Consider the following 18,840-nt stretch of genomic DNA (forward strand, 5'->3'; position numbering starts at 1 on the left):
AGTCAGCTCTTCGCATCAGGTGGCCAAAGTAGTGGAGTTCCAGCTTCAACATCAGTCCTTCCAAGGAACACCCAGGACTGATCTCCTTTAGGATGGACTGGTTGGATCTCCTTGCAGCCCAGGGGATTTTCAAGAGTCTTCTCCAAAAGCATCAATTCTTCTGCGCTCAGCTTTCTTCACAGTCCAACTCTCGCAACCATACATGACTACTGGAAAAACCATAGCCTTGACTAGACGGATCTTTGTTGACAAAGTAATGTCTCTGCTTTTTAATATGCTGTCTAGGTTGGTCATAACTTTCCTTCCAAGGAGTAAGCGTCTTTTAATTTCATGGCTGCAATCACCATCTGCAGTGATTTTGGAGGCCCTCTCCTCAAAAATGTCTCTCACTGTTTCCTCTGTTTCCCCATCTATTTGCCATGAAGTGATGGGACTGGATGCCATGATCTTAGTTTTCTGAATGTTGAGCTTTAAGCCAACTTTTTCACTCTCTTTCACTTTCATCAAGAGGCTCTTTAGTACTTCTTCACTTTCTGCCATAAGTGTGGTGTCATCTGCATATCTGAGGTTACTGATATTTCTCCCGGCAATCTTGATTCCAGCTTGTGCCTCATCCAGCCCAGCGTTTCTCATGATGTACTCTGCATTTAAGTTAAATAAGCAGGGTGACAATATACAGCCTTGACGTACTCCTTTTCCTATTTGGAATCAGTCTGTTGTTGCATGTCCAGTTCTAACTGTTGCTTCCTGACCTGCATACAGGTTTCTCAAGAGGCAGGTCAGGTGGTCTGGTATTCCCATCTCTTTCAGAATTTTCCACCATTTATTGTGATCCACACAGTCAAAGGTTTTGGCGTAGTCAATAAAGCAGAAATAGATTTGTTTTGGAACTCTCTTCCTTTTTCAATGATCCAGCAGATGTTGGCAATTTGATCTCTGGTTCCTCTGCCCTTTCTAAAACCAGCTTGAACATCTGGAAGTTCACGGTTCACGTATTGCTGAAGCCTGGCTTGGAGAATTTTGAGCATTACTTTACTAGCGTGTGAGATGAGTGCAATTGTGCGGTAATTTGAGCATTCTTTGGCATTGCCTTTCTTTGGGATTGGAATGAAAACAGAACTTTTCCAGTCCTGTGGCCACTGCTGAGTTTTCCAAATTTGCTGACATATTGAGTGCAGCACTTTCACAGCATCCCCTTTAAGGATTTGAAATAGCCTAAACAACAGCAAACAGTAGACACCTTGCGTGCCCCGAGCTCCCAGGACTTTCTTGGCGAACAGGTACGCTTGCCACAGCCTCCCTTCTTTCTGCCCCTCTCGCGTAACCCCGCCCCTTTCAGTTGTGTGAGCCTCCTGGGTCATTCTGTCCGCTCAGCCCCGCGGATTCTTTAAATCCTTTTCATTTCAACTTTCATGAGCTTTCCCGGCCACGGTAAAGGCATAGAACCTCTCCACTTGAACCACCCCTCTCCTGCGTTAAAGGAACTGTCCTGGCCTCCGAACCCAAGACTCGGAGAGCAGGACCCTTGGTCGATGGCCTCGCTTTCTGATCTCTCTTCTTTTCCTCTGACAAGTCTCCCTAGGTTATAGCCCTTTGTGTTTAGTTACTATTTCAGCATCCTCATGCCACCACACTTCCTAACTGGACCCTCTCGCCCCTCCCTAAGCCTTGGGCTGCCTAGTTTAATGCGCAGGCACGCAGCCCTCGTGGTCTTTGCATTCCAGCGAAGCCTGCCGCTGTGGACTCCACTTCAAGGGCTCAAAGAGCTCCATGCTTTTTCAATAACTTGCTACAGTTCCGGATACGTGTTGAGAGACCCTTGACCCAAGGAAGGAGTAATAGAGGCCCAGAGAGGACAGAAGACTTAGCAGTTGTGAAACCTTCACCAGTGAATTGGGTGGAAGTCTGACCTGGGTTCAAACCCTAGCTGTGCTGCGGAGCGGCTAAATGATTGTGGACAAGTGACCTATCTCTGGGCTTCATTTTTTCCTTCTGCAAAAGAATGTAAAGCACCTGGCCCCCGTCCTCACTTAGTGTGGGCCTTAGTGATCAGTATCAAGCACTGTGGTTATGAACTTTACATATGGTCTGGAAAGGAGAGCAGGCTTTGCATTGAGATATTTTAAATATTTATTTAACGTTTTACTAACTACATGCTCCACTTTCCTCGAGGCCTCAGCTCTAAAGTATTATCCGTCCTCCAGGAAACCCTCCTGAGCTCCCAGACTGGGCAGGGCACGGCCTCCCAGACCTCCTGGATCCCTGGACTCCCCACCCCGTCCCTGCCCACTTTGTGTCATCACTGACAGAGATGGGTGTGTCTTGATCATGGTCACCTCATGGTCATGTGTTTTCAGCTCTGTCCCAGGGCATGACTGCTGAGTGAAAGGATGAAACTCTTGAGTGCAGAAGGTGAATGACTTACCTCTGTGAACCTACACAAGGAGAAGGAGAAACCTTAGAAAACTTCTTGCCTTGTCCCCTTCTAGTACAGATACTAACGATAGTAACGATTCTGTGAAACCGGAGGCCTAGTCTTCAAGTCTAGAGATGGAATGAGTATACTGATGAAGTCTCCCAGAAGATGGGCAGATGGAGATTTTGTGGGCTTTTTAAAAAAATTATGAGTCTTAAAATTATGGGATCTTCACTGTGGCATGGGCTTCTCTCTAGTTTGTGGCGCATGGGCTTAGTTGCCCTGAGGCATGTGGGATCTTAGTTCCCCCACCAGCAATTGAATGCATGTCCCCTGCGTTGGAAGACAAATTCTTAACCACTGGGCCACCAGGGAAGTACCTGTGAACTTCTTTTTTTAAAAGTGCAAAATCATGTGTACAAATTTAAATAGAGGACCAAAGAAAGCCCAGGCAAGTGAGGGGCCTTGAAGCTTCATCTTCTCCAGTTTCACTGTTACCCCATCTCTGCTTTCAGCACTAGACGCCCCAACATCCTCATATACTGCAGAGTCCTGATCTGTTGCAACACCAGGGGCTCTGAGCCACACTGCGACCTCAGATGGGGTTCTTGTAAAGCCCTCCCCCACATCCACTGAATGACCAAGTAAATACTTCCATTCCTGTTAAATGAATCACCGATCAGACCCATTCTGTGCTCCACTAGGGGACGCCCGACACCAACCAGAGGCTAAGATTTCAGCTTCTAAGGGGCCTGGGGACCTGAACTTCTGGGTCCCCAAGGAGAATGGATTGAGGGTCCTGAATTCTGGGAGAGGAGGAGTTTGGGGGGCTCGACTCCTGGGGTCCTGAAGGGAATGGGCTGGGGGGTGGGTGCCTGAGAAAGGAAGGAGGAGTCTGGGAAGTACTCCAGGATTGGTTGGAAGCAGAACTAGCCTGGGCAGTGGTTTGGTTTGGCTTGAGTCTGTGGGAAACAAGTGGACAGAGCAGGGATTGTTCATCCAGGGTCCCCCCCTGCCCCATCACCCATTGGGCTTGGCAGCTTCAGTTCTTCCCAGGCCCTGGGGACTTTGGGGGCATTTCCCACAACCCCTGGGCCCCTGTTTTCTGCTGGACTCACAGCTGCCCAGCCCCAGGACTGGGAAAACTGCCCCAAGAGAGCTGAAAAGGCTGGCCGGAAGTTAATGTCAAGTCTGTTAGCAGACTACAGGCCCTGCATCCTCAGAGGCCTGTAGCCCGACCCATGGGACTTGGGAGCACAGGACCCACTTTCTACTCCTTCCAGATGCAGGAGTCCGGGCCCTTCACCCCCTCCGCCCATGGACCCCAGCACTATCCTCCCTCAGACTGCAGGCCCTCTGGTCTTAATTCATCCCCTGTGCTTTTGGCCGGTAATTCCCCACTGCCCAGATACCCTCTTCCATCCTCTCAGACCTGGGAGCCAAGTGGATACTCCCCTTCCCTCCCCCTACTTTCCATCAGCAATTGTCCTTACCACACTTCGTTGTGACTCCACATACCCTGTGACCAGCCCAGCTGTGTCCTTTAGAGTACGCTCCCTGTGACCCCTATCCAAGGTGGCTGCACCTAGCTCTTGAACTCTTTCCTCACTTCTTCACCTTTTCATCACCTGCATTGCTGTCTGAAGTTATCTTCTCCATGGGTCCTCTCTGCCTCCCACCCCACCCCCTCAGCCTCTCTATTTGTGGCTCAGGATGGAACAGAGCTTCTGGTCCTGAATAGGAGCTCAGGAAACATTACTATTGCTAGTAAGAAGAGCTAAAAAAGCTTACTACCAAGCTGTAATCAGTAAAACCGTATGAAGCTGGGTCAGGACCCAATCAGTACCTTTTTAAGGGGCCATGTGAAGGCAAGGAGATCAAACCAGTCAATCCTAAAGGAAGTCAGTCCTGAATATTCATTGGAAGGACTGATGCTGAAGCTGAAACTCCAATATTTTGGCCACCTGATGCAAAGAAATGTCCCTAATACTGGGAAAAGATTGAAGGCAGGAGAAGGGGACGACAGAGGATGAGATGGTTGGATGGCATCACCAAGTTGGGTATGAATTTGAGCAAGCTCTGGGAGTTGGTGATGGACAGATAAGCCTGGCACGCTGCAGATCATGGGGTTGCAAAGAGTCGAACACAACTGAACGACTAAACTGAACTGATGAAGGCAGGGCTGTCTTTTTCCCTGCTGTGTCTCCAGGGCCTGGTTGTGTCTCAATAAATACATGACCGGGGGTGGGGCAAATGTATAGGAACTGGCACAGAACACAGCTGTTACAGATCTGCCCTCTTGGGTCCCAGCCAACCTGGGCACTGCCTTCCCACACTCAGCAATGACTCGTGGGCACCACTCTCCCCTCTGCCACAGCGCCATTGAACACCTCTCTGCGATGGCATATTTAAAGTGTCAGCCCGGGAGAAGGAAATGGCAACCCACTCCAGTATTCTTGCCTGGAAAAATCCACGGACAGAGGAGTCTGGCGGGCTGAAGTCCATGGGATTACATGACTGAACATGTGTGCACGAGGGTGGAGGGAGATGGATTGGTACCAATAAACTGGTAGAACTAAAAAAAAAAAAAAAAAAAAATTCAAGTGTCAGCCCAGTGATTCATGTTGATGAATGGCAGAAACCAACACAATATTGCAAAGTAATTATCCTTCACTTAAAACTAAATAAATTTTTTAAAAGTGTCAGTCCAGGCCCCAGACACAGTCAGAGGCCACAGTAAGTAAGCTGTATTCATTTACCTGATGCTGGGAAAGATTGAAGGCAGGAGGAGAAGGAGATGACAGAGGATGAGATGGTTGGATGGCATCACTGACTCAATGGATGTGAGTTTGAGTAAACTCCAGGAGTTGGCAGTGGACAGGGAGGCCTGGTGTGCTGCAGTCCATGGGGTCGCAGAGTCAGATGTACTGAGCGACTGAACTGAACTGATTCATTTATCATTTTACAAATGAGAAATCTAGGACTTCCCTGTTGGTGCACTGGTTCAGGCTCTGTGCTTCCGCAGCAGGTGACACAGGTTCGATCCCTGGTCAGGGAACTAGATTCCACGTGCCACATGGCATGACCAAAAAAATGGATGAGAAAGCCAGACCTTGGTGAAGGTCAGTCTCTTAATTATTGTTGTTATGATTATTCATTATTATTATTCACCTCTTTATTCTCACTGACCAGGTTAGGGAGATATACATAGAATAGGTGATCAATAAGTGTTGGCTGGCAGGCATCAGCTCCTCCATCGTGGACCCTGAGGTCTCAGAAAAGTGACGATATCAAAAAGAATAAACTTGGCTTTATTATTATTATTGATAAGTCAGGCTAGAATTGGGAACAGGATGCTGAGAGTTGCAAGGAAGTGGGGAGGGGTGTAGATCAGGGGACCCAGCGGGCTGCTGGAGCCTGGACTCCCCCGTGATTGGGGGCCCAGCTGTCAATCTTCTCCTGACAGCATAGAAAAGACCTGGTCAGTGATAATCCCTGCATAGGTGGTCACAGCGGCCGTGCTTTTGCTATATATGTCCCTGGGGAGAAAGGACAGAAGGACTGAGGGAGGAGGGGCTGGGGGTCTGGACTCCTGGGTCTGAGGGATGGGTGGCTGGGCGTCTGGACTCCTGGGTCTGGGGGAGGAGAGGCTGGGGGCCCAGAATCACGGGTCCTGTTGGAAAAGGTGACTAGAACCCAAAGCCGTGGATCCCTAAGTAGGACAGGGATGGGATCCCAGAATCCCAGAGCTAGGTATTGGGAGCTGAGATACCTGGGCCTTGAGAGATAACAGGTTTGAACCTGGACTCCTGAGTGTGAGGGAGAAGGGGCTGGGGTCTGGGACTCTGGACTCCGGGGGTGTGGGTGGGAGGCGGGTGATACCTGATTTTCTCATCCACGATGGGCAGGTATGTCTTCTTGTACAGCTTGTGGGCGGCTGCCTTGGCTGTATCCCAGTAACCTAAGAGGGACTCCTGCACCTGGGTGAGCAGGGCAGGGCTGGAGGCCTCGTCTTGCTGGGGAACATGGGCCCCTTGGGCCCCTGCAGGAGGAGAGTGAAAGGGGGAAGGTGAGGGATGGGCAGGGGGCAGGGCGGGACAAGAACGGACCAGGAGGATGCTCGGGGCTCCTCCCCCTCCTGGCATCCCCACCTCCCCTTCCGACCCCACTCAACCCCACTCACCGAACCTCAACACCAGGAGGATGAGAAACCCGACCAGGAAGTATCTCGTGCCCATGGCGTCAGGAGACCTGGAACACTGAGGCGGGTAGGGGCAGGGCCATGGGAGGCATCTGGTCCTGGGGTCTCCGGGCCTCAGGGATACTGGCCTAGGACCCCCTCTCCCCTTCCTCCCTGCCTGAGTCAAGCTCCTAATGACTTGAGCCTCACTTCCTAATATTCTATGATGCTACTCCTGCTTGCTGATTGTAACATCTTAATTCTTTTTTTTTTTTTTTTTTTCCGTTGCGCTGCATGGCTTGTGGGGTCTTAGTTCCCCGACTAGGGACTGAACCCAGGCCCGGCAGTGAAAGTGCCAAATCCTAACCACTGGACAGCCAGAGAATTCCCTGCAACATCTTAATTCTAACACTCATTCATTCAAGAAGCGTTTCTTCACCTACTGTGTGCCAGGCGCAGTTCTGGGCCCAGCCGTGAACACAGTGGCCCTTGCCCTCAGGAAGCCAACATGAGAGAGAAATGCAAGCAGCAAACATCAAATGAATGAAGTATAGAGCCTGTCTCCCTCAGATAAGTGCTCTGGAATGCAGAGGGTGTGCTGTGTAGCCCCGGAAATCCTCAGCAGTGGGGTGGCATTTATGTTAAGACCCAGTCAGTACAGGGCCACGTGCCACAGTCTGGGTTAAGAACCACCACTTGGATGAGTGAGTTTCCTCTGCTCTGGGCCCTGCTCTACCCACATTCCAAAGTCATCTTGATCCCAGCCCTGGGAGGGAGTCACTCTCGGGGACACAGGGCTCAGTCCATCACATCACCCTCCACCCATCACATCACCCTCCACGTTTCGGAGACTGCGACGTGGAGGTTGACATCTGACAGGAGGTGGATCAGCACAGACAGACATTCTTCAGTTTTTAAATTCCATGATTCTTCTTCTCTCTTTTTTTTAACCCCAGCATGCCACATGCTCAGCTCGCAAGATTTAAGTTCTCACACCCGGCACAGAACCCAGGCCCCCAGCTATGAAGGTGCCCAGTCCTAACCACTGGACCACCAGAGAATTCCCTAAATTCCATGATTCTAAAACTGGAACTAATTTTTTTTTGTTTTTTTTTTAAGGCTGAGCCAAGCAGCATGTGGGATCTTTGTTCCCCAACCAGGGATCGAACTCGTGCCCCCTGCACTGGGCGCTCGGAATCTTAACCAGTGGACGGCCAGGGAGTTCCCTGGAATCTAATATCTTGACTTTTGCAGTTTCTGATTTAACAATCTTGGCCCGTTCCTGCAGTCCCCTGCCCCCCATTTCTGTCCCCTCTCTTACCAGACTCTGGCGTCTGTCCTCAGCAGCTCCAAATGGGCAGAGAAAGGCTTTATAGCTCTTGAGATCCACCCCTCCACCCCCACTTCGACACCTCGGCCAAAGTCCTGGCCAACAGGACTGCAGGGGTGGGAGGGGGAAAGATGGGGGGAGGTGGCGTGGGATAGAGAGGGAGACAGGTTGAATGGGGGGCTGTGGAGGGATCAGGGGTCCTGGGTGCCCACCAGGCATCAGATCTGGGGTCTCCATCACGTGGGAGGGGAAGGTAGAGCTTTGAAGGAGGGGTGGCTGGCAGGGTGGGGGGCTTGCTAACTGCTCTCCAGCCTTCACCCTCCACCCTAAACAGAGAAGCCTGGAGTCCTCTGCCCCCCATAAGCTGGCAGTGGTGGGTCTAGCACTGGGGGCGGGGTGGGGTCATCCCTCCGGGCCTCCCAGTCCTTCCCCTCCCCACCCCCACCTCCTGTTGCTCCCTTGCCACGTGTCACTTCCTCCACCCCTTAACCTCTGGAGGGGGATGGGGGGTTATCTCTGGCGAGGCCAGGAGGGACTGGGACAGGGACACACACAGAACTTGTTTATTGCAGAGGGTGTGACGCTTTAATTTTGGTCGCTGGGCTTGCAGAGCAGCTGGGGACACAGACTGTGGGCCTTGTTCAGGAGGCTATCCTTGGAGCTGCGGAGCCAGGCCTGGGCGCGAGTGCCCAGGTCCTTCAGGTGGTCATCGTAGTAGGTCTCCACGAAGCCCCGGAAGGCCGTGGGGCCCCTGGAAGGGAGGGGATTCACAGTGGAGACCGCAGATAGCCCCCAAGACTTCTGCTGTGTTCACCCATTCCTCCCTTTGACCCAGGAGCCCCTGCTCTCAACACTAACCCTCCACCCTTCTCAGACCCAGCGTCACAGCCCTGTTCCACCCAGGGCTCCTGGGATTCCTCTCCTGGGATTCCTGCTCCTGGAAATCCTGGAGTTTGGGCACAGTCCCTCCTCCCCCAGACCCTCCTCCATCAGACCCAGGATCCAGGCCCCCTAGCCCACCCCCCCCACCCCCCGAGGATCAGGCCCCCAGCCCCCTTCTGCACACACTCACCAGAACCACTTCCACTTCTCTCTGGTCCTGTTCACCAGCGGCTCCACCCACTCCTTCACCTTGCCTGGAACCAGGCTCCAGGAACTCCTGGCTGGCGCTGGCGGGGGACTCAGGGTCCTCTCCGGTCCTTCTTGCTTCTTCACCTTGCCTGGAACCCGGCTCTGGGAAGTACTGGCTGGCCCTGGCGGGGGGCTCAGGGTCCCCTCAGGCTCTTCTTGCTGGCATGCTAGGTGGGACCAGAGGACAACGTGGACGACCGGGCCCCTGAGCCTGTCCCTCTCGCTTTCCCTCCATGCTCGCGGTCGCTGTCACTCCTGGTGTCCGCTCACTGCCTTCTATGTTCCTCTGACCCCTCGGACCCCTTCAGCCACAGGTCATCTCCTTTCACCCGCTGTGCCTGGGACCCCCATCAGCCCTGCATCTGCCAGTCGTCCCCTCCCGCAGCCTGTAACCCTTGCCCTGCCATGCCTCCCTCGCTAGCTGATCTTGCTGCCTCCTCTGTTCTCCTGTGACCCCACCCACACAGTCTGAACGACCTCCGTGGGCAGTGAGGGATGGCCCCATGGACAGAGGTTGGCAAAGCCGTGTGTCAGGCTGGTGGGCAAGGGGTTCCACCAGGAACACCTGTCTGTCTGGCACCCCCGCACCTGGGCAAAGCCTCACCTACAGAGACCAGCCGGGTACATGTTTACAGGCATGTATGGAAACACCCATGTGGTCAGTGGGGTGCCCTTGGCCAACGACTTAACCTCTTCAAGACTCAGCTTCCCCTTCTGTAGAATGGGCTCGGGACAGGACCTAGCTTATAGGGCTATTGTGAGAGTTCAGGGTTAACACGGAGAACCAGTTTCAGGCACATTGGAGGCACTGTGTACATAGTGATATTTTAAATGCATGTGCAGAGGGACTTCCTTGCTTTGTCCAGTGGTTAAGACCCTGTGTTTCCAATACAGGGGGCACAGGTTCCATCCCTGGTCAGGGAACTAAGATCCCACATACCTCATGGCACAGCCAAAACCACAAAACTTAAAGAACTGCACATGCAGAACCCAGACAGACACAGCAGTACACACAGACACTCTCCCACCCACTAACCCTCAAATCTTTTGCATAAATACCCACTAAAGACACAGACGTGCCCACAAGCATACAAATGTTCACACACACACGTTTACCTCTCCTGCATACTCTTTTGCTGACACAGACACAAGTGCAAAATTCATGACCAGTGTCATCTGTACCAACCCTGTGCACACACTTTTCAAACACGGCCACCCCCGACCCGGACTCCCAGACACGCACACAGATCTGCACGCCTCGCAGTCACTCACACTCACACCCCAGCTGCTGTGGAGTCCCCACACCCCACCCCCGGCTCTTCCTCACCCACAACACAGGCCAGGACCAGAACGCAGAAGCAGAGGGAGGCCAGGGCCTGGGGCCTGCGTCCAGGGAACAACATTTCTGGGGGCCTCTGTTCCTCTGTGCTCAGCTCTCCGGGCTGGGGGAGGGGCAAGCGGCCCTGAGCAGAGTCCTCCCCTGGCCGCCTCCCCACGCCCCTTGGCAGGGACTTCAGAGAGAGAGGGGCCCAGGTGACGATGACAGTCAGAGGCCATGCCCGCCCCTGTTGGCCTCCTTCCTGCCCTCCCACCACCCTAACCTGACAGGGGAAGACAGAAGTCTGTTTGTCCTTCTGTGCTGAACTGGGTTCAAATCCTGGCTTCACCTCTTGTGACCTCTTCCACCCCTCTTTTGGGCCTCAGTTTCCTCCTCTGTAAAATGGGCCCACAATCCATACTTCAGGATGTAAATTAAATGATGTGATAACAAGGGAAATTAGATATTTTAAGTTTGTAAAATTAAAATTTTTATTTTATTTGGTTGCACACTGTGGCATGTGGGATCTTAGTTCCCAGACCAGGGATCCTACCCACACCTTCTGCATTGGAAGTTCGGAGTCTTAACCACTGAATCCCCGGACATCCTAAGGGAAATTCTTAGTGTGGAAGCTGGCAACATAGGTGCTCACAGACCAGAGTTGCCTATTCTTTCTTTTGTCTCTGAGATCCCTTGGCCACTGGGCTACAGGGCCAGACACACCTTCACCGCTTGACCAGGGTGAATATATTCCTTTCTCTGGGCTCAGTGTTTCTGTTAGGTAGTTAGAATAGGAAACAGGAGTCCAAAATGGTGGTGGCTAAAAGACAAGGAAGGGAAAAGCCCGAGAAAATAGAACAAAGGAAGGTCAAGGGATGGTCCGAGGACCAGAGTGAGGACCTCAGGTAGTACAAACAGCACTCCTGGCTAGCCCAGTTTACATAGGGCAGGCCCGGGGGAGGAAAAAAACATATAAAAAGAGGAGCCAAAGGGCCCTCTCTATTTCTCTCTCCCGCACGCTGGCGTGCTCCCCCACTCTCTTCTCTTCTGTCTTTGGGTTGGCATGCCCTCACGCCTCGAGGATGGATTCTCCTGCTATTTTCTAAATAAAATAGAGTTGTAACACGGAGCTGTAACACTGATTTGTCTAAGAGTTATATAACAAGGTCTGTCTAAGACCCGAGAGCTGTGACGCGCCAAGGACTTTGATGTCCGTCACTCCAAATCTTTGTTGTTATGAGATAGAACCGAGGAGCATACATTTGCCTGACATTTCCATCTGTAAAATGGGGATAGCAGTAAGTGTCTGCCTCCCAGGGTCTGCATGAAAGCCAAATGAGGCCCTGTGAGGGAGAGCTTCGTGGGAGGTTGTCAACATTAGGCTTCGGTCAAACACCGAACAGAAAGAAAATGAGCCTTTTTCTCCCAGAAGACTGAGTTGTGAGCCAGGATGCACAATGTAGCCAAGAAACCACGGGCTGGATTCTTTGGTCTAAGGGTGCCAGATAAAATATAGGACGTCCAGTGACATTTGAATTTCAGGGAAATAATGAATCTTTTTTTTCGTATAAATATGTCCCACGCAGTATTTGGGAAGTATATTAAAATTTATTGGTTGTGTATCTGAAACCCAAATCTAACCAGGCATCCTGTGTTTTTATGTGGAGATTCCAACAATCCCTAGAGGAGGAAATGGCAACCCACTCCAGTGTTCTTGCCTAGAGAATCCCATGGACGGAGGAGCCTGGCGGGCTACAGTCCAAGGGATAGCAGAGTCAGACACGACTGAGTGACTAAGCACACATGCAGTCTGACAATTGAACTTTGGCCACAACCTGAATGACTGTACAGAACTGATCAGGAGGCCTTCCAGAACGCCGTCCATTCCAGTGGGCCTTGTGTGGGCTCTGGCATACAGTAGGTGCTCAATGAATGCTCCCTAGAGTTCCTCACTAACAATGTGTGTTAGTTGTTCAGTCGTGTCCAACTCTTTGCAACCCCATGGACTGTAGCCTGCCAGGCTCCTCTGTCCATGGGATTTTCCCAGGCAAGAATACTGGAGTGGGTAGCCATTCCCTCCTTCAGGGGATCTTCCCGACCCAGGGATCGAACCCTGGTCTCCTGCACTGCAGGCAGATTCTTCACCCTCTGAGCCACTGACAATCATAAGTGAAATAAAATCTCCTGCAGTTTCCGACTGGGATGATGAAAACATTCTGGAAATGGATAGTGATCGTGGTTGCACAAGATTGTGTGTTTACTTAAATCCACTGAACCGTACACCTAAAAAATGGTTCAAATGGTAAACTTGATGTCACATGTTTTACCATGATTAAAAAAAAAGAAAAAGAAAAAAACCCACCTTGCCCTGTGTTAGGGGATGCAGTGGGGTGTTGTGTTCAGAGTCTGGCTCCACCTCCTTCCTGCTGTGTGACCTGGTGTTTGTTGCTTAATGTCTCTGGGCCTGTTTCTTCATCCACGAACCAGAGTCATGGACTATGTGCTTACGCAGGAGAGTAAAGTAGATCGTTTAAATAACTTACCCTAACAACGCCAGACACACTGCAAAGCCCTGCTGACAACCCTGCTGCTAATTATTAAGCTTGCATTTCCTGATGCTCGCTACCCATCAGGGCTTTAGCGCATTAACTCACTAAATCAACTTCAGTGCTGCGAAGTGGGCATCTTTTTCATCCTGGTTTTACAGATGAGGAAACTGAAGCTGTGGGGGTTGGGCTCCCCAGCCAGCAAGTGGTAAATTTGAAGCCAGCCTTTTCACTCTGCCTAACCAAGGCAGAAACAACCTCTGCCTTCACTTCCCCCACCCCAATTCCAGAGGGCAAGAGACAGATGGAAGCAGGGCCAGGGGTGGGTGGGCCTGAGGGGAAGGTCTCTGACCCTGCCCGGGCTCCAAGGTCTGCATGAGCTGTTCCCTGCTTGCAATGTTTGCCCATCTCTGGCATCCAAGGCAGGAACAGGCTGAAGGTCGTTCAGGGTGGACCTCAGGGGTGGCTCAAAAACAACTGTGGGTGAGGGGTGGGGGGCAGAGAGGCCACAAGGGGAAGAGTGGGGGGCGGGAGCAGTGAGCCCTGAGACCTCAGCATGTGTGTCTGGGGATAGAGAGCATCTCTGAGCCTGAACCTCTGTGTCCACAAGACCGTCAGTCCCACCACCAGACTCCCAAGCACTCTGTCCACTCCAGGGTCTCTGCTTCAATTCAGATTCCACTCCCTGTCTCATGAAATCCTCCACTTCCCTTCCGTCATCCCTAACTTCTCGCCTCCCTGGCTGCTCCGGGTTGTGGCGGGGAAGTCAGGGGTGGAAGAGAGGTTGGTATATCCCTTCCATCTCTACTTTCTGCCTTTGTCTGGTAGATCTCCATTCATTCATTTTACCATAAAAGTTGAGATATTTGAAAAAGAAAACACATAACGAAAAACTGAGATATTCACATACCATAACAGTTACCCTTTTAGAGTGTACAATTCAGACTTCCCACTGGTGGTCCAGTGGTGAAGACTCCACGCTTCCCTACAGGGGACCCAGGTTTGATCCCTGGTCGGGGAACTGTGTGCAGTGTGGTGATGCCAAAAATAAATAAAGTGTGCAATTCAATGAGTTTTGGTATATTTGCAAAGTTTGCAACAAATACCATTATCTAATTAGAGAACATTCCATTACACAAAAGGAAACCCCACACCCCTTAACCCTCATTCCTATCCCCTTCTCCCCAAGGCAGGGCAACCACTGACCAGCTTTCTGTCTCTTTGTTATTGTTCAGTTGCCAAGTCATGTCCAACTCTTTGCAACCCCACGGACTGCAGCACGCCAGGCTTCCCTGTCCCTCACCATCTCCCAGAGTTTGTTCAAACTCATGTCCATTGAGTTGGGGTGCATTGAGATGGTGGGGTGATGCCATCCCACCATCTCATCCTCTGTCTCTTTCAGTCAGTCAGTTCACTCGCTCAGTCGTGTCTGACTCTTTTTCACCCCACGGACTGCAGCACGCCAGGCCTCCCTGTCCATCACCAACTCCCGGAGTCTACTCAAACTCATGTCCATTGAGTCGGTGATGCCATCCAGCCATCTCATCCTCTGTCGTCCCCTTCTCCTCCTGCCCCCAATCCCTCCCAGCATCAGGGCCTTTTCCAACGAGTCCACTCTTCGCATGAGGTGGCCAAAGTACTGGATTTTCAGCTTCAGCATCAGTCCTTCCAATGAACACCCAGGACTGACCTCCTTTAGGAGGTTTCCCAATTCTGGACACTTCATATGAATGGAATCATCACACGAGGTCTTCTGTGGTTGGCTTCTTTCATGGCTCATCCATGTTGTAGCATGTGTCAGCGCTTTGCTCCTTTTTTATTTCCTCCTGGATTTTTTTCTTTTTTTTAGTGTGGCTTGTGGAATTTTAGCTCCCTGACCAAGGATCAAACCCTGGCCCTCAGCAGTGAGGTCTTAAGTGTCCTAACCTCTGGACCACCAGGGAATTCCCAGTGCTTCGTCCATTTTATGGAATGATATTCCACTGTGTATGGATATACATATACAGATATACATATACTATATGGATTTATTTCATAATATTCATTCATCAGTTAATAGGTATTTTTTGGCTGTTTTCCACTTTTTTGACGATTAAGAATAAAAGTGCTATGAAGAGGTGTGTATAAGTTTTTGTGTGAACATGTTTGTAGTACTTTTGGGTAGAGACCTAGGAATGCAATTGCTGGGTCATGTGGTAACCTTGTTTAACTTTTTATTTTTCCTCTTCCAATTTTATTGAGGTAAGCTGGACATACAGCACTGTCTAAGTTTAAGTTGTATGGCATAATGGTTTAACTTACATACATCATGTAAAGATTACTAAACACCCACATTTCATATAGATACAAAATTAAAGAAATGCAAAAAAAAAATCTCTTGTGAGGAGAACTCTTAGGATTTACTCTCATAATAACTTTCATATAAAGTGCGTGCAGATCTGAGAGAACAGCATTGAAACATGTATATTATCAAGTGTGAAACAGATCGCCAGTCCAGGTTGGATGCATGAGACAAGTGCTTGGGGCTGGTGCACTGGGATGACCCAGAGGGATGGGATGGGGAGGGAGGTGGGAGGGGGGTTCAGGATGGGGAACACATGTAAATCCATGGCTGATTCATGTCAATGTATGGCAAAAACCACTACAATATTGTAAAGTAATTAGCCTCCTACTAATAAAAATAAATGAAAAAAAAAAGTGCATGCAATGTGTGCATGTTCAGTTGTGTCAGACTCTTTGCAACCCCATGGCCTGTAGCCCGCTGGCTCCTCTGTCCAGGGGATTTCCCAGACAAGAGTAGGTTGCCATTTCCTTCTCCAGGGGATCTTCTCAAAACAGGGATTGAACCTGGATCTCTTGCATTGCTGGCAGAGTCTTTACTACTGGGCCACGAGGGAAGCCCCCACATATAATGTACAACAGGGCTTTTTTTTTTTTTTAAACTCCCACTTTTACCAAGGACCTACCAATGTGGGCCGAGATCTCACTAAAACCATGAAGAAGGCAGCCCCCGGTCATCACCAAGAAGTCTACACCAGCCTGGGCAGCAACTTACTTCCACACCAACAAGCGTGTAGGCCAGGAGATAGCCCTGATTCTGGCAGGAAGCTCAGCAACAAGATCAAAGGTCGTGTTGCACATCTGATGAAGTGGATTCAGAGAGGCCCAGTGAGGGGTATCTCCATCCAGCTGCAGAAGGCGGGAGAGGGGAGAGAGAATTACGTGCCTGAGGTCTCAGCCCTAGACTAGGAAATCACTGAAGTGGATCCTGATGCTAAGAAAACCCTGAAGCTCTTGGACTTTGGCAGTCTGTCCAAACTGCAGGTCACTCAGCAGCCAACAGTTGGGATGAATTTAGAGCTGTTTGAAGTTTTCTGCTGTGCTGAAATATTTTCATTAAACATCGGACCCCAAAGAAAAATTCCCAAGGTGATTCTTTTTTTTTTAATTGAAGCGTAGTTGATGTACAATAACTATTTTACTTTTTGAGGAATTGCTAAACTGTTCTTCAAAGTGGCTTCATTCATCCTTTTTCCTGCTGCTGCTGCTAAGTCACTTCAGTTGTGTCTGACTCTGTGTGACCTCATAGACGGCAGCCCACCAGGCTCCTTCATCCCTGGGATTCTCCAGGCAAGAACACTGGAGTGGGTTTCCATTTCCTTCTCCAATGCATGAAAGTGAAAATTGAAAGTGAAGTTGCTCAGTCGTGTCCGACTCCTAGCGACCTCATGGACTGCAGCCTACCAGGCTCCTCTGTCCATGCGATTTTCCAGGCAAGAGTACTGGAGTGGGGTGCTATTGCCTTCTCCGATCCTTTTTCCTACTCAGTATAAAAAAAAAGTTGTTGTTGTTGTTGTTTTAATAGAAGTATGGTTGTTTACAATATGTTAGTTTCAGGTATGCAGCAAAGGGATTCAGTTATGTACTCATCTTTAAAAGATATTTATGTATTATTTATTTGGCTGCACCAGGTCTTAGTTGTGGCATGTGGGATCTAGTTCCTTGACTAGAGATTGAACTCGAGTCTTACATTGGGAGTGCAGAGTCCCAGCCACTGGACCACTACGGAAGTCCCCGTGTGTGTCTTCTGAGTCTTTAACGTGAGAGATTTCTGGGGATTTAGGAAAGTGCTTGGGAAATCACTTGATTGATTCCAAAATGCTAAATAAATAAACCAAGTTAAAAGTAATTTTTTTATGAAATCGCTATAGGATATACCCATATACCAACTAGGCAAGACGAGTGCAACTCCTCGTAGGAATTCTATCTAATAAAGGATATGGGGGACTTCTAATAAAGGATGTGGTAGTTAAGAGTCTGCCTGCCAATGAAGGGACACGGGTTTGATCCCTGGTCTGGGAAGATTCCACATGTCTCAGAGCAGCTAAACCCATGGGCCACAACTACTGAAGCCCGTACACCCAGAGCGCATGTCTGCAACAAGAGAAGCCATCGCACTGAGAAGCCCATACACCGCAAGAAAGAGTAGCCCCTGCTTCAACTAGAGAAAGCCCGCTTGCAGCAACGAAGACCTAGCACAACCAAAAATAAATACATTAAAAAAAAAATAAGGACGTGCACATTTTAACATGCTGGATGTGATGCCAGTGAGGCTGGGGTCGGGTGTATGTGCTTAATTACAGCTGATATGATATGCAAGGTGACTTGGGGGAGGAGATCAGAGTAGAACATAGCCCCTAGAAGCCCCACCTGGGTTCAAATCCCCTCTCTATGCACGTTGGGCTTTGTGATGTCTAGCAAGTGACTTTAGCATTCTGGGCCTCAGTTTCTTTCTCTTGTAAAATAGGAGAAGTGGCAGCATCTGCCTCAGGAGGGTTTTGTAAAAATGATATATTACTTTAGTTTTTTTCCCCCTCGTTTACCATATTTGTTTCACCAAATATTAAATTTTTGTACCATCCCTAGTCCTGTGCCAGGCTATGCCTGGGTCCACAGTGGTGATGAAGCCCTGTCCCTGCCCCCAGGTCTCAGAGTTCAGTGGGGCATGGGACAGACCCATCCCCAGACAGTGATGACCCAGAGTGGACAGGGCTGGGATGGAGGTGCTTGACCCAACCTGGGAATCAAGGAGGGCTTCCTGGAGGAAGGGACATCAAAGCTGAGATGTGGAGACTGGGGATTGTGTCAGTCTTTTCTGGTTTCTAGCCCATGCCCTCTTTCAAATCCCTCTTCGTTATCCGTTCAAAATGTAATAAGATCTACCACCTGCATGGTGATGAGTCAACCCATGAAAACTGAAGCTCATGATTACACAGGGCACAGTGAGTCTTTGCCAGCCTGTGGACCTACGTCCACCTGCCCCTTAGGCTTGGGTTTTTTCACCATCCTCCAGCTCCATCTCTACAGTATGGCTGGATAGGCATCAGGGAACCAGTCCCCCAAGTCTGAGCACCCTGAGATCTGAGAACCAACTGTGTGACCACAGGGACTTTGCCACCTCCCAGTCTCTGAATCCGTTCACCCCAGTCCTCCCTTTCCCTGGGAAGGATCCTTACGTGGCCTTCAGAAGAACTTCTCTGTGTTCGACGGTGCTAACGACTCGCTGTGTTGTCTTCACGGCTTGACCAAACCACGGTACTCCTCTGATGATGGGAAGGAACCTGATAGGGCCTGGGGCCACCTGGGCTGGGGCTGGCAGTGCCCAGAAGAGGAGAAAGGGTGCAAACATTTCCATAACGGGAGCCCTTTAGGATGAGATTCCAGGGATGGGAAAGGAGATCCTTGAATGTCTTTCTGGGTGTCATGGCGTTAGAATGCAGCGGAGGTTACCAGAGCGACCAGATCGGGATCACGATGCTGATAATTGCTTTACTCTCAACACTAGCCTGGTTCCCCGCCCATTCTAGGCGTGGTAAAAGCAAACTAGCCAATCCTGAAGGAGCGAGAGTGACTACGTTA

General features: G+C 50.2%; 2 protein-coding genes and 1 pseudogene across 3 annotated transcripts; 1 reads left to right on the top strand and 2 right to left on the bottom strand.

Annotated features, from left to right (window-relative positions):
• Positions 1-5,709: 5,709 nt before the first annotated feature.
• On the bottom strand, positions 5,710-8,414 carry APOC2 (apolipoprotein C2). 2 transcript variants are annotated; one of them, XM_020898233.2, is made up of 4 exons: positions 7,918-8,414; positions 6,600-6,675; positions 6,299-6,458; positions 5,710-5,955 (listed from the first exon to the last, which is right to left on the bottom strand). In XM_020898233.2, the coding sequence occupies exons 1-4, from the start codon at positions 8,161-8,163 to the stop codon at positions 5,865-5,867; spliced, it is 573 nt and encodes a 190-aa protein (XP_020753892.1). In that variant the 5' UTR covers positions 8,164-8,414; the 3' UTR covers positions 5,710-5,864. The 2 variants fall into 2 exon arrangements, with proteins under 2 accessions (XP_020753892.1, XP_070306806.1); XM_070450705.1 differs by having other exon boundaries at positions 6,600-6,667; positions 7,918-7,955.
• Positions 8,415-8,473: 59 nt separating this feature from the next.
• APOC4 (apolipoprotein C4) lies at positions 8,474-10,519 on the bottom strand. Its single transcript, XM_070450706.1, has 3 exons — positions 10,385-10,519; positions 8,999-9,224; positions 8,474-8,677 (listed from the first exon to the last, which is right to left on the bottom strand). The coding sequence occupies exons 1-3, from the start codon at positions 10,458-10,460 to the stop codon at positions 8,512-8,514; spliced, it is 468 nt and encodes a 155-aa protein (XP_070306807.1). The 5' UTR covers positions 10,461-10,519; the 3' UTR covers positions 8,474-8,511.
• A 5,237-nt stretch (positions 10,520-15,756) lies between these two features.
• LOC139029982 (small ribosomal subunit protein eS17-like) lies at positions 15,757-17,554 on the top strand (annotated as a pseudogene).
• The last annotated feature ends 1,286 nt before the right edge of the window (positions 17,555-18,840 follow it).

The sequence above is a fragment of the Odocoileus virginianus genome, chromosome 20, assembly GCF_023699985.2.
Source record: "Odocoileus virginianus isolate 20LAN1187 ecotype Illinois chromosome 20, Ovbor_1.2, whole genome shotgun sequence".
Taxonomy (NCBI): Eukaryota; Metazoa; Chordata; class Mammalia; order Artiodactyla; family Cervidae; genus Odocoileus; species Odocoileus virginianus.

What these genes read in the sequence shown, in the direction of transcription:
- APOC2 (XM_020898233.2), bottom strand. Translation starts at nt 8,163, where the DNA reads ATGGAGACCCCAGATCTGATGCCTGGTGGGCACCCAGGACCCCTGATC. An exon ending in AGGACAGACGCCAGAGTCTG is followed by an intron (nt 6,676 to 7,917) that starts GTAAGAGAGGGG and finishes TACCCGCCTCAG; the next exon opens with TGTTCCAGGTCTCCTGACGC. An exon ending in CCTCCTGGTGTTGAGGTTCG is followed by an intron (nt 6,459 to 6,599) that starts GTGAGTGGGGTT and finishes CTCCTCCTGCAG; the next exon opens with GGGCCCAAGGGGCCCATGTT.
- APOC4 (XM_070450706.1), bottom strand. Translation starts at nt 10,460, where the DNA reads ATGTTGTTCCCTGGACGCAGGCCCCAGGCCCTGGCCTCCCTCTGCTTC. An exon ending in GGTCCTGGCCTGTGTTGTGG is followed by an intron (nt 9,225 to 10,384) that starts GTGAGGAAGAGC and finishes GGTCCCACCTAG; the next exon opens with CATGCCAGCAAGAAGAGCCT. An exon ending in GAGAAGTGGAAGTGGTTCTG is followed by an intron (nt 8,678 to 8,998) that starts GTGAGTGTGTGC and finishes CCTCCCTTCCAG; the next exon opens with GGGCCCCACGGCCTTCCGGG.